Genomic DNA, 17,028 nt, shown 5'->3' on the forward strand with positions numbered 1-17,028 from the left:
ACTAGTTCCCTTTCACTGGGTCCTCTCACCCCATCTGGTGTCCTAGTTTAGAGCTTCCGGGAGCAAGGACAGAACTCACGCAGGGGGAAACTGAGGCACAGAATTTCGACCAGAGGTGAGTATGAAAAAGGCGTCCCACCTGATTCAACATCAAAGGTCACCAGTCCTGAATCCGCGGACCCTGCTCCCTTGCCCGGTAATGGGGAGGGTCTACCCACCCAGGGAAGGGCGCGCTGGGCCACATCCCCATCGGCCGCCTCCTCCTAAGGAGCAAGAGGCCGCGCAATCCGGACACTTCCTGCCCCAGCTCCCACCCCGGAGCTCGGAGAGAAGCTACTGGGCGGTCCCTCCCCGGCACTTGCTGTCCTCTCTTCCACACCCCCATCCCCGGCCTTCGCGCGCGCCGGGCCTCTTGGCCGGTCCTCGCGCGCCCTCTGCTGGCGCCTCCTGAGAAGCGCTCCCGTCGGCCTACGTACTCTTTCCATCTCCAGCCCAACACACCTGGCGGCGGCGCCCGGCCTCCCCCAAGGCCCCGCCCACCGCCCTGATACACATTTGCGGTGCCGCCCCCGCTCGCAAGGAGGCACCCTGGAGCACTCCTCTATCCCTCCATCCCCAGCTTCTGAGCAGTCGCTGCCATTCCAGATCCCAGGGAAGCCCGTTTGCCTGTTCCAGAAGTGTGGGCGGAGTGAGGTCCAGCAAGACAGAACTTGAAGCTTGGAGTGGAGAGAGCATTTCTCTTGCCCGTGGAGCCACGTTCTGGAGGGGCATCTGCAGTCCGAGTCTGAGTCTATACGTCACAGGGCAGCAGGTGGGGTTCCTTCAGGGCATCCCCCTGGACTTGGCCCTGCAACTTCCAAAGGTACTTTGGTGGGGGAGGGTCGGGGAGGTCCTCAAGGTAGGGGGACCTTGGTGTTCAGAAGCTCTGAGGTGGGGGCTGCAGTCCTTGGCCCATGAGGTGGGAAGCTGGGGCTGCTCAGCGCTGCAGGACTGTTCTCTGGCATGGAGAGGAAAGACATGGCCTCTAGGGGCCTCTCCCCTGGGGCCAGACCCTAAGGGTCCTGGGCTTTCTCCCCATTAGGCAGCTTGGGAGGAAGAGGGACAGGCCAGGGGGTGATCCTTTCCACTGGGGTGTCTGGCCCGGTAGGTAGGGAGGGTGGCTTGACCAGAGGCCCTTGCCACACTGGCCCCAAAGTTCTCCAATACAGCAGAGTCCAAAGTCATGGTGTTGAGAGATGATTCCTCAGGTGAAGCCTGGAGCTGAGGGGAGGAGTCTCTCAGGCCAGGCCAGGCCCCCAGCAAGCCCTGTGTGGAGTCCATGTGGGAACAAGTCAAGTATGTGTGGAGCTATGAGAAGGGGGTCCAGTGTGTGCAGGGACATGTGTAGGAGCTGTGGGGGACAGGCTGGGCATGTGTAGGGATAGATGTGAGCTACAGAGCCAGGACCCTTGCCTCTAGCAGGGCTGGAGTTTGAGAGTCAATGACCCCACATCACTAATTCCCTAATGGAGGTGGGAGGTTAGGGGGTCCCATCTCAGGGCAAATGGGCATTTGCTGATTCAGAACTCCAGTTCTCAGGGGCAGGGATTGTATCCTTCACCATCAGCATCAGGAACCTCCACAGACTCTGAAAAGCTCAGGGCTCTTTGCTTTGTGGGAGAAACAAAGGGAGAGAAGTTAGCAGACAGCCCAGTTAGATCTGGGCTAGAGCCACTTCCATAGGGGGAGCCAGGGAAACCAGCTGGGCTTCCTTGGGTCACAGAGATCTGAGAATGAAACCCAGCTGTTCTCACATGCTGTGTGACTTAACACAAGTGAATGAATCTCTCTGGGCCTCTGTTTCCTCATCTGCCAAATGGGGATAATAGGGCTGTAGGGAAGGTTACATGATATAGTCCATGTGCAGGGCTGGGTTAAGGGTAGACTGGCCAGGCTCAGAGTCAATCAATAAATGCTGCTGGAATAAACCAGAAATATGGTGCAGCTAACCCAGGTCTCCTCAGTGGAGACTCTTTCCATAATTTGCAAAATGTCAGTTGGTCTTCCTCAAAATCCATGATGCTGGGACCTTCCAGTGGGAATCAAAAACATCTCCCGCCAGCACCCACCCAGGACCCATGAATAAATACTTTTTGAAAACTCTAGTTTGGGGGGAAGGGGAACTCGGTTTGAAAGCACATTAAATTATCAGCCATGCCCTAACCACATTCTAGAAGCCTCTGCCTATGCCAATTCCATAGAGGCTCCTCCTGTCAAGGACCCATTCCTGTGAGGTGAGCTTGCTACTCCTCATTACCCAGGGGTCCAGACTCCACCTGGCAGGAATCATGAATTTAAATGCTTACAAGGGTTTAGTCCCAGGTGAAACAATAGGGAGTGATGAGAACTTTGGCAACTAGGGAGCAGCTCCAGTCAATTGTTGCCATGTGGGAATACGGTGCTGGTTGTGGGGGGAAGTAGCATTTGGATAGAGCCTTAGACCTCTCCCAGCTTCATCTCCCTCCCCCATCGTAGGACCCTCCTAAGATACCCTTCCCCTAAGTCCTGCATATTAGGTTTCTATTGCTGCACAACAAAAGTGATAACAAATCACAACTTACCCCCTAAAAACAAGACCCATTATTTCACAATTCCGTAGACCAGAAGTCCAGGCAAGCTCAGCTGAATTCTCTGATTAGGGTTCCACAAGACCTAAATCAAGGTGTTGGCCAGGCTGGGCTCTTATCTGGAAGCTCTGGGAAAGATCAGCTTCCACACTCATTCTCATTGTTGACAAAATTCAGTTCCTTATGGTTGTAGGACTAAGGTCCCCATTTCCTTGCTGGCTGTCAGCTGGGGGCTGCTCCCTGGTCCTTGCACAAGTCCCCTTCCATCTTCAAAGCCAGCAAAGGTGTGCTGAATCTTCTGCTTTGAATATCTCTGCTGCCCCTTCTGCTAATAGCCAAAAAAACCTGCTTTTAAAGGGCTCACATGATTAGACCAGAGGCACCCAGATAATCTTCCTTTTGCCATATGAGGTAACATAACCACAGGAGTAACACCTCATCAGAGTTGAAGACTTTACCCACACTCAAAAGGGAGGGGGTTATACAAGGGCAAAAGTCACTAGGGGATTTTCAGAGAATCCTGCCCACCACACCCAACCTTCAAGATGGGGTAGAAACAGCCCCCGCACCCCGACCTAGATCCCAGACTTCTGTGAAACATTGAGTCAGTCACCTCCCATTTCTGGTCCCGTTTCCTCACCTGTAAAATGGGGTAACGTGGTAGATAAAATCTAAATCCCTCCCAGGTCTCACATACTCATAATGAGGCAAGAAGATGGAGAATCTGACCCTTTGGACCGCAGAGGCCCCACTGCTCGGGAACTGCATAACCCTTCCAGAAACACCCCCTGCAGGCCTTCGAAAGGGCCTTACCAAGAAAAGCAGTACAGCCACAGAGCACAGCCAAGATGCTTAGTGTAAGAGGCCCAGCCACCCTGCTGGGCTGGGCTGGGCTGGGCTGTAGGGAAGTGGTCACTGCTGTTGGCCAGAGACTATGGGTGCCTGTGAGGCCCCACAGACTAGAATGGGTCCCCCCTAGAGTCTGCACAGGGTAAGGTAGCCTACACCTTGTTGGTGGGGAAGTGGGGTGAAGACCACGTACCCTGCCCCCACCTCTCAACTGGAGCCGACCTTCAAAATCCACCTCCCAAATCCATCCTGTCTGACCCCAGTCTCAGCCTCTAGGTACCCAAAAGGGCTTTCTCGGCCTCTTCCTGCCCCTTCCACCCAGACCTAGCTGGACAGGGGTAGTTGATACTAGCATCCCGGACCCTCTGGGCTGTTCCTGCCCAGGGAGGGGCCAAGGGTCTCAGGAGTCTCTCATCTGGGAGTCCCAATCAATCACTCCACATTCCCCCGCCCCTGGCTCCCCCCACAGTAACAGAGCCTCTCTTCCAGGCTCCCCTCCAGCCCTCCCAGGCTCTACTTTCTGTTCTGCAGGCAAGCTCCCCTGCAGGGGTCACCACCCACCAGGCTTCCACCAAGGCCTGGCAGAGGGGCTGGAAGGAGACCCTCCCCAACTGCATCCAAGCGCGGGAACTGGGTAAGAGGCGGGAAAATGAATATTAATTTATCATGATTAGGCAAATCCGGCAGGGAGAGCAGATTCCGGAGGAGGCTAAAAAGATGAATTTCAGCAATAAAATTAAATAAGGATGGACGGGCGGCCCCTCCTCCCTCCCGCTTTGCTGATCTCTCTCTTTCTTAGAATTTATGAGGCCAATTATGAAGATGAGGTTGGAAGTTCCTGCAACTTCACTAAATGCAAACGGCGGTCCCTGCTGTTCCCATCAAATTAATTAACCGCGCGCTATTGATGGCCGCTCAAGGCTGACGCAGGCGGCCGGCCCTGCGGCCACCTCCAGGACAGGAGGACTCAGAGTCCGCAGCCCATTGGGCCTCTACCACCTTCTGCAGTCCCTGCCCAGCACCACAGGGGACTCCAAGGACTCCCCTTCCAGGCCCTGCCTGAGCCCTCGATGACCCTGGGGCATGCACACCGAGGTCTAGATTGGCAGACACACTGACACACACCCAGGTTGTCCACACACGTGTGCAGATGCAAAATCATGAACCCGCAGCACACAAACACAGGGCCAGGGATGTACTTTAGGCACACAGGCAAATGCCCACGCAGTCAGACACAGGCACAGTGACAGGTGAGCTGAGGGAACCGGAGCCTGGTGGGTGAGGACAGCAGGGCTAAGGGAGTCTCGCTGCGGGAGGAACATAATGTCTGGGGCCATGGGCCTTCTCCATCAGCGCCAGGCCCGGGTCCAGCAGAGCGAAGGGTCAGACAGCAGTTCTGAGCAGTGGCCCACTGCCTGGTGCCCGTACTGCCCTCCCATGGCATTCTCAGAGCCCTGCCCACAGTCCCTCCACCGCTGGGTCCTCTCCTCACCTCTGGGACATTTTTCAATATTGTTCCCGCTTGGTCTTTCGCTAGGGCTCAGCTTCTGCACTGACCTCCAGTGTGGGGGACCAAGGCTTGCAGAGCCCCTGGTTCAGACTGTGGGGATGAGGCCTGGCCCAGAGTCTCAGGCCAGTTTGGGGACTTCAGCCCTGAGGGTCCCCCTGTTCCAGAGCTCAGAAGCAGGGCTGCCCAGTGGCTCAGGCGTTCTGGAAAACTACCTGGCTGGTGTCCAGACTGAAGGGCAGAGTCAACAGAGGACTAAAGGTCTGGGGGCTGAGCCCGTTCTAGGCCTGGGGCAGCTGGTGTCTGCAGAGTATGGGTAGCAGCAAGTGCCTGAACAGCTGTAGCTGCCGTGTGAGGTTGATCTCTGGGATGGTGAGGAGGGCCTAGAAAGGGGGTCTCTCCTGTTGGGGAAGTGAAGAGAGGAAATGATGTCTTCTCCAAGCTGTCATTCCTAGTCCTGGCAAGAAGCATCCCATTCTGTTTAAAGGGACAGGAACTCATAACCCTCTTGTGGAGAAGCAGGACAAAGGGCCTGGGTTTCCCATTCCCAGCCCTTGGGTCCTGGAGGGCAGGACATGGCTGGACCTGTCCACCTTGTAGTGCCCACTCCAGGCCTGGGAAACCCTGGCCCTGTGCCCACACCTGCTCCCCCAAGAGCAGCCAGAAGCCAGGAGGAAAGTTTGGCCTGGTCTCGTTCCCCTTTCAGTGCAAGTCTTGGGCCAATGTTATCAATCCAGGCCCTGGGAAAAGATGAGGCTCCCGGGTTGGCAGGGCTGGGGCTGAGCAGCCTGGAGAGGATTGTACCTTAGGCACAAAGTGCAGGGGGAAACTGGGAGGCTCAGACTGAGCATGGGGCAGCCAGTCCATGAGGACTGGGCTCCCAGCTTTGCCTACCACCTGCCCCTCCCCTACTGCAGCCATGTAAGGAGGCCCCTCCCTTTCCCCACACCCCACTGCACTTCCAGGGACATCCTCCACCTCGCAGCAGGGCCTGCTCACACCCACCATCCCTCTGCTCACTTTGTACAAGGAAAGAACAAGACATACCCTGTCTATTGGTCCTCTATCGCTGCAGTAACAAATTTCCATACACTTAGTGGCTTAAAACAACGCAGTTATTACTAAACAGTTCTATTGTTTAGAAGTCTGACACAGGTCTCCTTGGAATAAAACTGAGGTGTTGGCAGGGCTGTGTTCTGTTACAGAGGCTCTAGAGTAGAATCTGTTTCCTTGCCTCTTCCGGTTTCTAGAGGTTGCCCACATTCCTTGGCTGGTAGTCCCGTTTCTCTGTCTTCAAAGGCAGAAACATCACATCTCTCTAACCTTCCTTCCTTTGTCACCTCTCTCTCTGATTGTAGCCAGGAAAAGTTCTCCACTTTTAAGGACTCATGATTAGATTGGGCCCACTGGCTAATCTCCTCATCTCAAAATCCTTAACTTTAATCACATCTGCAATGTCCTTCTCTTACCAAGTAGGGTAACATTCACAGGTTCCAGGGATTAGGCTGTGGACATCTTTGGGAGACCGTTACCCTGCCCATCACACCTGTGGTCTGGCCAGAGACCACTGTGGCTCAGGGAGAGAGTGACGATGAGCTGAGCTAGGGGCAGGAAGTAGGCCTGTGGGGCCCTTCCTCTTTGTTAGGGCCAGGTGGTGAGTGGGTGGTAGTTTTGGGGTGCTCAGTTGCTAGATAGGATGCCGATTCCCACCAGGGTTCCAAAATTCAGTCTCCCTTTTAGCAGGATGGGGCACTGGGTTGAAAGCCCACCCAGGAACCAGGCTCAGCGCTCAAGTGGCTGGGGAACCCCCCAACACACCCTTTGCTTAGTTTAGACTCAGAGGATCGCCCCCTCTGCCAAACTGGGCAGACTTCTCAAGACACAGAATCCTCCATTAGCTCTTCTCCTGGGCTCCTGTGCCACACTGAGCAGCCCAGAGGACACCACCCGCAGGATGGGTCTCTCTGGAGGGTGTGGGCACTCCTTTTTAACCCATAACTTCCTGTTGCCCTTACCAGGATGTGGGACCAGGAATTTGTACGGTTTGAAGGTGGTCTCCAGAATTCTGAGTCTCCTGGGGGGGGGTTGGGGGGTCCTTTCCCTCCTTCCCACAAGAGATGGCAGGAAAGGGGGCCAGGCCCCTGGTACCAGATCCAGAAGTCAGCACTATCCCTCCCTATGGTTCTGAAGACTTCCTGTGTGTAGGAAGGGGTTAATTGGCCAACTTACCCTGTGACCCACTGGTTCCCTCTTCTCCTAGCCCTGGAGGCCTTGCTCCTCTGGGTCTGGAGAGGCTGCTGAGCAGGCTGGGGCATTCAAGTGGGAAGCGAAAAGAGAGGAGCAGCAATGTTTGGACACGGACACCCCAGGCTTCGGACTTCTGTCAACTCCACCCCTTACTGGGGATGGTGGCGGGCACGGAGGGCCCAGTTGAGTAGACTAGCAGAGCTCCTAAGGGGGACTGAAAGCAGCCCTAACACCTGGGGGGCCCAGAGATGTCCCAGCTCCTCTTTTCCACTCCAGGCCCAGGGCAGCCACACCTCCCTGGGAGTAGAAGCTCCGAGGAGAGGCTCGCCCCTCACGAAAGCTTCTGGCCCTTTGATGTGGCTTCTCTGGTACTGAGCTGTGAAAGGGGCCCTCCAGACTCCCACGGCTTTTGATTCCTTCCCTGGCATGACCCATGCAGGCAAGGCCCCACGGCTTGGACTTCAAGGTTCTGAACTAGAGTTGAGGGGCCCATTCTAAGGTTGCTGGGATCTCCTGAGACCAGGCCAACAAAGGCCACCTCTGGGACTCTGCAAGTTACCAACAGATGCAGGACTCGGCACCTGCCCCCTCCCTGCCTCACTGCCAGCACACTCAGGTGGAGCCCATCTCTGCGGCCCGGGCTCCTTGGTGCTCCTCCAACGCAGCCACCTTCTCCTGCCTCTGAGCCCAATATTCTTTATATTGTACTTGGTACGCCCAAACCTTCCCAGTGCCCCTCTCCCCTTACCAAATGTTTCCTGTCCTGCAAGGTCCAGTCTATGAAACCATCCTGATGCCACTAGCTGGACCCTCCTAGCTGCTCTATCAAACTAAGCCCCTCAGCTTGACTTTCAGTCCTCTATCAGCCTGGCATTCTCCCGACACCCAGCATGTAGCATCCCCTCTAAAGCAGGTTCCTTAGTTGTCCCCAAACAGAGCTGCTTACCCCTCTCAAATAGGCTATTTCCTGCCAGGCTGCCCCTCGCCTCCTCCAGGCAGCCTTCCCTGACTGCCTCAGCCCTGTCAGTGGCACACAGGTCACCATTTATTTCTTCCTAATGAGCCTTGCCACCTTTGTTCATGTCCTCAGATAACCTGTTCTAGGGCAGGGTCCACAGGATATGCTGATGGGTAGACAGGCGCTCCTAATTCCCGACTCCATGAATTCTCCCTTTTAATGTCCACCCCTGCCCCCTTCTGAGTTGTTCAGGAGCTGACTCAGGCCTGGCCTGTTTGGCGAACAGTTAACTGGCCTCTCTGGGTTCCCATTCACCTCCTATCTCTGTCCCGGCCTGGGAGAAGAAAGGCAGGCAGAGGCTGCAGCAGCTCACAGACACACCAGGCAGGTTGAATGTCAAGTGCACTTTACTGGATCCCTGGGCCTTCCAATGCTATCCTCATCGCGCCTGGGGTGCCCCTTCCCTACACTGCCAGCTGCACAGGAAGTGGGGTGGGCGGAGGGAGCACGCGTGGAGTGGCTCATTCTCCTGCTCTGAAGGGTCTTGGGTGATGTTGGGCCTCAGCTGCGCGCGTCTCCCCTGCAGCCCCCATCCCATGCTAGACCCTCCTTGGGGTAGAGAAGGGGGATGCCTGGGCCTTCAGCACAGGAAGCTGGCTTCAAACCAGGCACCAGTTCCTGCTTAAAATGGGGCCGGGGGCCATGTGCAAAACTCTCCCAGGGGCAATGGTGAGTAGAAGGGGCAGCACCCTGTTCCTGTCAGGGAGAGGGCTGGGTAGCTCTGGGAGCCAGGCTGGCCTTTTCCATCAGTGAGTGAGGTTCAGCCAGCTGAGGCTGGAGGAATGGCCAGGAGGGGCAGCTGGTCCAGCTTGGCACCCCCTCCCCCAGTCATGGGTCACCAGTCCCGCTCAGCTGGTTCTCGGTAGGGCAGGCCTAAGAGCCTGAAGACATCCTTCTCAGTGGGGGTGGGCAGTATTTGGCCAAGCCCCACCTTGAGGCCTTGGGTGTCCCGGACCACAGCTGTGCTGAGCGCATGCTCCGACAAGCTCATGCCCTTGGTCTTGGCCAGAGCCCGCATGGAGCGGTTGAAGTGGGCAGAGCCAGTGAAGTAGAGCAGGGCACAGGCAAACTCGCTGTAGGGAACCACAATGATGTCCAGTCGTCGGTGCCGCCGCCCTGGCCCTGGGAGCTGGCATACACCCAAGTACTTCTGCTGCTGGCCGTTCTCCTCCTGGCTCACCAAGTCATCCGTCAGGAACCCTGGCCCAATACAGGAGGGCTGTTGGGAGGGCAGGGAGCCAGGCCCTGGGCTGCCCAGCCCTGGGCCGCCTAACCTCCCAGGCTTCTCCTGATTATCCTTGGGTCCTCTATTCCCAGCTCATCTACTTATTTGCTGGGCGACCTTGCCCTCTCCAGGTCTGTGTCCTTTTCTGTAAAACATGCATAGTAATTCTTCTCCAAGTCCCCCACAGGGGCACAGAACCATCAGAGGAGGCACTCAAACTGCAGCTATTACTGAGCACCTCTTGGGAGGTAGGGGAAGCTGATTCATCTCTTCCCTGAAGTGGCTCTGGCCACAGGAGAGAGGTGGAATTTTCATGAAGCAGCCTTCCCCTGCTTCCTGCCTAGAGATTGCCACTCTGAGGTTCCCCCTCCTGGGGGCCACTCCTCCCCTGCCCCCCAGCTCACCCAGGGGTGGGGCTTATACCTCGCTGCCGGAGGCTGTCCAGGAGGCGGCTGAAGATGCCCTGGTGAGACCGGCCGTCCGGGTGGGTGACCAGCACATCCACGTCACCGCAGGTTGCCTTCCCCCGTCGGTATGAACCACATGCCATGCACAACAGCCCAGGGTTGAAGGCCTGAGCTGCTTCCCGGACCTGAGAAAGGACAGCGAGGGGGGTGAGGCCTGTGGCCCTCAAGCCCTGCCAGGAATTCATCACAGCAGCGCAAGGGCCTTCCTTGACGCAGGAGCCCACACGCCCCCTCATGCCCCGAGCCAATCCCTGGATGCATGATCCAGCCTGAGGGAGAGAGCCCCAAGGAACAGAGGCAGAGCTCCACCCTGGAGAGTGGCAGTTCTCCACCTTGGCTAGGACAGAAGAGAAGAAAATGTGCTCACATCACCGGGGGTGGCCTGAGGAGAGAGATGAGAAGATGAGAAGATGTGCTCGGATTCTGAGGGAAGGCACCGCTCTTCAAGAGCAGAGAGACATATCTTCTCTGGGCTTCTGTCCCAACCCATGCACCCAGGTCTGTGAAACTCCACTGAGAACAAACGGCCGGGTGCCGAGAAGCCCTCAGCCAGGTCTCCACAGCCCCAGGTGTCTTTGGATTTGGAGCTAAAGGCAGAGTGTGTGAGTTGGGGCTTGAGGCCTGACAGGTGGCTGGCAGGGTGCCCCAGGCCCAGGCTTCGGGGGAGATGGAGCCTAGAAATACAGATGCACGTGTAACAAAGGAAAGGAGGGAAAGCAAAAGGGAAGCACTTCTGAGCCAATGCCCACATCCTTACTTGGAGGAATGGGGCTTGGTGGGGAGGGAGCTGAGACAGAGGGAACTGTCAGCTGAAGGATCATCCCTCACTGAGGGGGGATAAGGCCATTAGCCTCCACCCCAGAAACACTGAGGTCTTTCATATGCGGATATCGCTCTCTCTCTCTCTCTCACACACACACACACACACACACACACACACACACACATACACGCCCACTTCCTCCCCGGGACACTGAGATTTCTGGGGCCCTGGATACCTCAATTCTCCTGACAGGCAGGCTCTGCTAATCCCCTCAATTCCCTTCTTGAGCCTCCCAAGAGGATGGAGGAGGCCTGGGATGAGTAATCCCATCAAAACCTCCTAAGGCTGGAGACCTTAAATGGGGAGAGTGGGCCAGGTGGGGAGCCACTTCTGTTCCAGTGGGTCAGGGCTGGAGGCTCGCTGGGGCATTCTCTATGCCCAGATACCGTGGCTGAGTGACAGGTCATCACTAGCACCAAGGCCTGGCGATGGGTGGACAAAGGGGCTTGCCTGTCCCTCCCACACTAGCCTCAGAGTCCTGTGGCTGGGAGTAGAGCTGGAGGCTGATTTCAACTAAGCTGGGCCAGAGTCTCCAGGGAGTCCTACCCTATCAGAATCATAGACCAAAGTAGGAGCAAATCAGCCCCTACCCCTAATGCCAACTGAACAAATGTACCCTAGTCTCCCTCTAATCTAGGTTTTATATGAACTGAATCCCTAACCCAACTCTACACCAAACACTAATCTTGGCTGAACCTTATTTCCAGGACAATCACAAATTTTAACTAAAAGCATCCAACACTAAGAAAACCCTACTCCTAATTCAGGCCTAACCTTAACTCAGCTCTTGATCTAGCTTTCCTCTAACCCCAAACCTAGTCCTATTGGCACTGTGCTTCTACACCATCCCTAACCCAAACCCTGAACCAGCCTTGGGTGACCTGCAGAAGGTGTGTACTTCTGGAGATATACAATTTTGTACATTTAAAAAAATTGTGGGGCTTCCCTGGTGGCGCAGTGGTTGAGAGTCCGCCTGCCGATGCAGGGGACATGGGTTCGTGCCCCGATCCTGAAAGATCCCACATGCCGCGGAGCGGCTGGGCCCGTGAGCCATGGCCGCTGAGCCTGCGCTCCGCGATGGCAGAGGCCACAACAGTGAGAGGCCCGCGTACCGAAAAAAAAAAAAAAAATTGTGGAGAGAAAGAGTCCATGGTTTTCATTAGGTTCTCAAAGAAGTTTGTGAATCAAAAAATGTTAAGAACCTCTGCCCTGATCACCCTAACATAGCCCAGTTCAAATCCCAATATCCTCGAGTAGTTCTGACCATAATCCATCTCTAATCTAGCCCTAACATTAACCCAGTCCTAACACCATTCTAGCACCTAAACCAGTGCTAACTCTGCCCGATACTGAGAACCCTACTGCAGAGAGCTAATGCTGCAGCCCTTTCCTACCTAAGCCAATTGCTCTTTCCCCACTAGTCCCAACCTCTGGCCCCCCATAGCTTCCTCTGCCTGCTGGGCTCCCCTGCTAAGGGATCCAGAGTTCTTGGCTTTGAGCCAGGCCCTGACGGTGTAGTAGGACCTGGCTCTCCTTACTGGTCTGGAACACCTGCTTACTGTCTGCTCAATCTCTGCAGCCTCCTCCCTGGGCATGCGATCCAGGAAGTCATCATAATGCTTCAGGCCAATGGCCTGCTGGGTAGTCAGAGAGGCCTGGTTTCGGATGTCTTCTAGGCTCCGGAAACCCTGAGAAAATAGCCAGATGGGAAGGCTATGAGGATCCAGGACCAATGAAGAGGCAGTGAATAAGCACACACACAAGGCTTCCATCACCCCCAGACTCCAAGGAAAGCCTGCGGCAGGACCAACCCCAGAAGCGGTTGGGTCTGTAATCAGTGGGACTTGGGAAAGGCAGGGGTCATGGAAGACACACCTCAGTCCAGCCCTGCCACAATCCTAAAACACTGGTTCATGACTCCATCAATCTGGGAGTGATTCTGGGCATGGCTGGGTTTGGGAACCACTGTTCTGGATACTCAGCCCAGAGGCCTGGTCTCCTCAGGAAGGCCCCTGCTGGTCTGGGGGACAGATCTTGTCTCTGCCTACACCACAGATGAAGCCTCAACGATATCAAGCAACAGGGCAGTTCTGAGAGCCAAGAGAGGGATCTGCGTGGGCCCTGGTCCCTTTGAGAAGTGGTCTCTCTATAGTCTGGGTTCATTCTCATCAAAGCACAGCGTAACAGGACTGTGGGACAGGAGCTCTAAGATACAGTAAAACTGAAGTGGGGGCTGGGACAGGGTGTGACCTGATGGTACCACATCTGGGCAGTCTTGGTTCCAGCTCCCCAGATGTTGGAGAAGAGCTCTAAGACAGGCACGCTTTCACTGATGTGGTCCAGCTTCCGCAGATGCCCGCTCTCCAGGATCTCTACAATCTTTTCAGCCATCCGCTTTCCAATTCCGGAGATACTGAAGGCCTCCTAGAGGAAGGGGAGGCAGAGGCAGGAAGGAAACTGACTCCTTTAGCAGATGTCTGAGTAAAAGCCAGTATGGCCGGTGGGCAAATGATAGCTGTATAAAGCTTGGGCAGAGCTGAAGATAAGAAGTTTGGATGGAATGGGCTGGGAAACTTATCTGCTGGTTCCCAGAGGGATGGAGGTCAGCACAGGAAGCAGAGGAAAGGCAATAATGACTATACAAGTCACCACTGCCATCATAACAGTGGAGCTAATATTTATGAGGCTTTACCCTGTATCAGGTCCTGCATTATAGGGGTCATCTCATTAAGTCCTCATGGGAATACTGTGTCTGTTACTATTCTTAGTCCCTTTTTACTTTTGAGGAAACTGATGCTCAGAGGGTTTAAGTAACTTACTTTAGGCAAGTTACAGTTAGTGAATGATGGGAACCAGAATTCAAACTCTGGTCTGTTGACCTTCAGAGCCTGAACTTTTAAAAAACTTTTTATTATGGAAAAAATTCCAAAGGAGAGAGAACAGTATACTGGACCCCAAGTACCCATCACCCAGCTTTTATAATTATCAAGATTTTGACAAGCTGCTTTCATTAATCTCCCCATTTTTTTTCTTTTGTGCAAGTCCCAAACATCAGAGAATCTTAATCACTCCAACTGATCCCCACTTGTGACTGGTGCTTCCACCGACCTCTGGCCAGTAAAGAAAAGACCCCCCCCAGCCCCCCACATACCCTCCCCTGACCCCCAGGTACCTGGTAGGAGGTGACAGGCTTGTGGAAGCTCTTGAGCGCATTAATGGCCTTGGCATAGCCCAGGGCTCTCCACTTGTCCCCCTGAACACTGTAGGCTTTGGCCAGCACTTCCAGCTTCTCTGTGATGTGGCGGTTGTAGTTGGTCGCCTTCTGGCTCGAAGGCTGTGCACAGACCCACTTATCCAGGCCCTCAGGGGCTGGGCTAGGCTCACCATCTCCTTCAAGGGGGGTTGGGGAGCGGCTGCTGATCAGGGCTTCCAGATCAGCTGCGCCAACCTGGGTCTCTTCCCCATCACTGGTTTCACCACTAGAGCCGGGCTTGACATAGGGAAGGAGAAGAGACAATAAGTTCATGCCCCCCATGAGGAGGGCTCCTCAGAGGTGGGGGCTGAGTTTCCTAGTCAGACCCAAGAAGGACGCTAGGTCTTCTGCAGCAGATTTGGGTTCCATGTGGCTTCCCCTAGGGCCCAGCCCTAGGATCCCCAGTGATATGTGGTGGATATGGCCTGGGCAAATGCAGGAGTGATGAGTGTTGAGAAGAGTTAAATGGCTTCACAGTAAAGAGAGCCCTCCTCTCTCAGGGGCCTGGGACATTCTGAACAACCACCAGGCTCTCCCTGTTTCTGTGATCTAGTTCCCAGGAGAAGAGAGCTGTGGGGCCAGGGAGGCTCCTCACCTGTGCTTGGAGGCTTGCGACTTCCTCTGCCCTCCAGGAAGGAGATACAGGTCTGGTGCGAGGAGGGGAAGGAGAGAGGACTGTCCTGAGCTGAGCCTCACTAGCTCCAGGAGGAGTCGAAGAGTCTTGGTCTGCTTTGCTGAGCTGTGCTTGATCCAGGTACCTGCAGGATGGTGATGGGAGGTTAAGACACCAAAGTCTCACGCTATCTCTGTTCCCAGTTCTTCTCTACTCTGAAATCATGGTTTTTTAATGTGTCCAATTAAGACGATGAGAGTTTAATAGCTCAAGAAAACATCTGAGGAAAGACTAGGACCAGCCTACCTCTTGGGGATGAAGATGCTGAATCCTGCTGTGTCCACGAGCCTTCTCTCCTGTAGGCACGAGCTCAGCCAGGCTGACTTCACCAGCTGAGCACCTGGGGGCAGCCAGGGCAGTCTAAGGAGGCGGAGGGCTCGCTCACAGTCCATGCCGTCATCCACCACGATGTGAGTGACCCCTGGGGCCTGGGCAGGGCATATCTGGCCACCATGCTGGACAATCTGCTTCTCAAAGAGTTCTGCCCGGGCTCGCCCAATGCCAGTGGGTACAACATGTGCCCGCACGGAGCTCAGCCACTCTGTGGAGGGGACATCCAGATACCTACTGTCATACTTTCAGACATGATCCCAATGAACCCTTCACAGTCCCCTCCCCCCAATCGTTTTCCTCCACCCAGACAGCCTGCCTTCTGGGGATTCCACCACAGGCATACAGTTAATTTCCTATGGGCCATCACTTGATGTAAGGGGCAAGGATTCTGATACGTCCTGTTCCCTGATATAACCTAGAACAGTGTCTGGCACCTTGTAGTTACCCTGTAAATCACTTCATTTGATCATTTATTCTTTCAACACATATTAGTAGACACTTATTATGTATCAGGCACAAAGCACATGTTTTGCCATTATAAGCCTCACAGTCTAATAGATTCCCCTCCTCCAACCCAGCCCACCATGTAAGCTTTTGCCATCTATTTGTCAATTTGGCTGCAAAATAACTTGTAAGTCTGGGGACCTAAGAAGGATCCCCTCCCCGCAGCAGCAGGCAACCTCCTAGAGAGCAAATGATTCTGCCGGTCATTTCCTTAGGGACCAGGGAGTATTTTCTGATTTATGGAGGTCTCAGGGTGGGGTAGAAGATAAAACAGCAAGTCGCCTGTCAAAGACTGGGGACCAAGCCTAGGACAAGGCAGGTAAAAACAAACCTGCAGGCTCTGGGCGGACAGAGTCAACTGCAATATCTGATTCTGGGCATGAACGAAGTAAGAAGCCTCAGGCTCAAACACATGAGGGTTCTGAGGCTGGGTCCACTCACCTCCTGCTGCTTCTCCGTCTTCCCTCTTGGGAATCTTTGCAAGTGCTTTTGATGATGGATTGGTATGAATTTTCTTCCGCTTGGGAAATGCCTTCAAGATGCCCCTGGAGTCCATTGAGGTATGGCTGGAGCCTGGCCTTTCTGTTGGAGGGTTGATCAGGGCAGCTGTCATGTGGAAACCCAGAACTGAGGCCCCCCAAGCCCTTTGACTATGAAGGTGGGGTCTCTACTGACCAGGCCTTGGGGACAGTAGCCAAGTTCCCAGGAGTCTCCCAAAACCCAACAGACCTTGGGTGGTTTAGCCTAGCTCTATACTCACCACTTTCAGAGTACTGGGGAAAATAAGGGGAAGAGTGGAACTATTGGGGAAACTTTTGATGGGTACCAAACGATATCATTCCTCAGGGAGTTGCTCTGAAGATTAAGTGTGCAGTGTCTGCTCCTGCTGCATCCCACTTCCAAAAGGCTTTACCAAAACGAGATGCCAGGCTAGGAATGGAGCTCCATCTTTAGGAAGGACTTGGGCTCCCAAAATGAGTGGGGACTCGGGGGGACCTGTATATAATCTTTCTCTACCCCCATCACACACCCGCAGAGGAAAACCGGGGTGGGGGATGGCAGGTGGAGATTAGGAGGCGGGGTGGGGGAACGCCCTGCACCTGCCCTGGTCTCGGACCTCTCAGCACGGGGGGAGCGCAGGCCCGCAGCTGCAGGGAGATGCACGACTGCAGCAGGTGTGGGGCGCCTTCCCGGATTGGGGGAGTCTCGGCCTCACAGCTGGGGGTGAAGAAGACGCTGGCAGGTGTGAGGCACCCGCCGTGAACGCAGCTGGCGCACGCCCGGGACTCCCCCAGCTGGGGGCCAGGCGAGGGACGGACTGTCTGGATCCTGCCCTGAAGGCTCCTCCCCACTCCCCAGGTTCGTTGCCGGATGGGGTCAACTTCAGGCCGGACGGGTCACCGGGGGTGGGCAGGAGTAAATTACTTACCAGAGCAGCCAATGAGAGCAGACGAAGGGCGTGAGGGGTTGCGGGGTGGGAACACGCAAGTGTCCAGAACTTCTTCCGGGTCAGCCGGAAGTGA

General features: G+C 55.1%; 1 protein-coding gene across 3 annotated transcripts; it reads right to left on the reverse strand.

Moving 5' to 3' along the window:
* Window positions 1-8,556: 8,556 nt before the first annotated feature.
* On the reverse strand, window positions 8,557-17,012 carry POLL (DNA polymerase lambda). 3 transcript variants are annotated; one of them, XM_024735075.1, is made up of 9 exons: window positions 16,935-17,012; window positions 15,947-16,087; window positions 14,915-15,209; window positions 14,591-14,753; window positions 13,915-14,232; window positions 12,993-13,166; window positions 12,302-12,430; window positions 9,876-10,044; window positions 8,557-9,427 (listed from the first exon to the last, which is right to left on the reverse strand). In XM_024735075.1, the coding sequence occupies exons 2-9, from the start codon at window positions 16,059-16,061 to the stop codon at window positions 9,063-9,065; spliced, it is 1,728 nt and encodes a 575-aa protein (XP_024590843.1). In that variant the 5' UTR covers window positions 16,062-16,087; window positions 16,935-17,012; the 3' UTR covers window positions 8,557-9,062. The 3 variants fall into 3 exon arrangements, with proteins under 3 accessions (XP_024590843.1, XP_024590844.1, XP_024590845.1); XM_024735076.1 differs by lacking the exon at window positions 16,935-17,012 and adding an exon at window positions 16,623-16,875; XM_024735077.1 differs by lacking the exon at window positions 12,993-13,166 and having other exon boundaries at window positions 8,572-9,427.
* Between the last annotated feature and the right edge of the window lie 16 nt (window positions 17,013-17,028).

The sequence above is a fragment of the Neophocaena asiaeorientalis genome, unplaced genomic scaffold (assembly GCF_003031525.2).
Source record: "Neophocaena asiaeorientalis asiaeorientalis breed wild unplaced genomic scaffold, Neophocaena_asiaeorientalis_V1.1 scaffold240, whole genome shotgun sequence".
Taxonomy (NCBI): Eukaryota; Metazoa; Chordata; class Mammalia; order Artiodactyla; family Phocoenidae; genus Neophocaena; species Neophocaena asiaeorientalis.

What these genes read in the sequence shown, in the direction of transcription:
- POLL (XM_024735075.1), bottom strand. Translation starts at nt 16,061, where the DNA reads ATGGACTCCAGGGGCATCTTGAAGGCATTTCCCAAGCGGAAGAAAATT. An exon ending in CTGCAGAGATTGAGCAGACA is followed by an intron (nt 10,045 to 12,301) that starts GTAAGCAGGTGT and finishes GTCCTTTCTCAG; the next exon opens with GTCCGGGAAGCAGCTCAGGC. An exon ending in GGACAGCCTCCGGCAGCGAG is followed by an intron (nt 9,428 to 9,875) that starts GTATAAGCCCCA and finishes GTATTGGGCCAG; the next exon opens with GGTTCCTGACGGATGACTTG.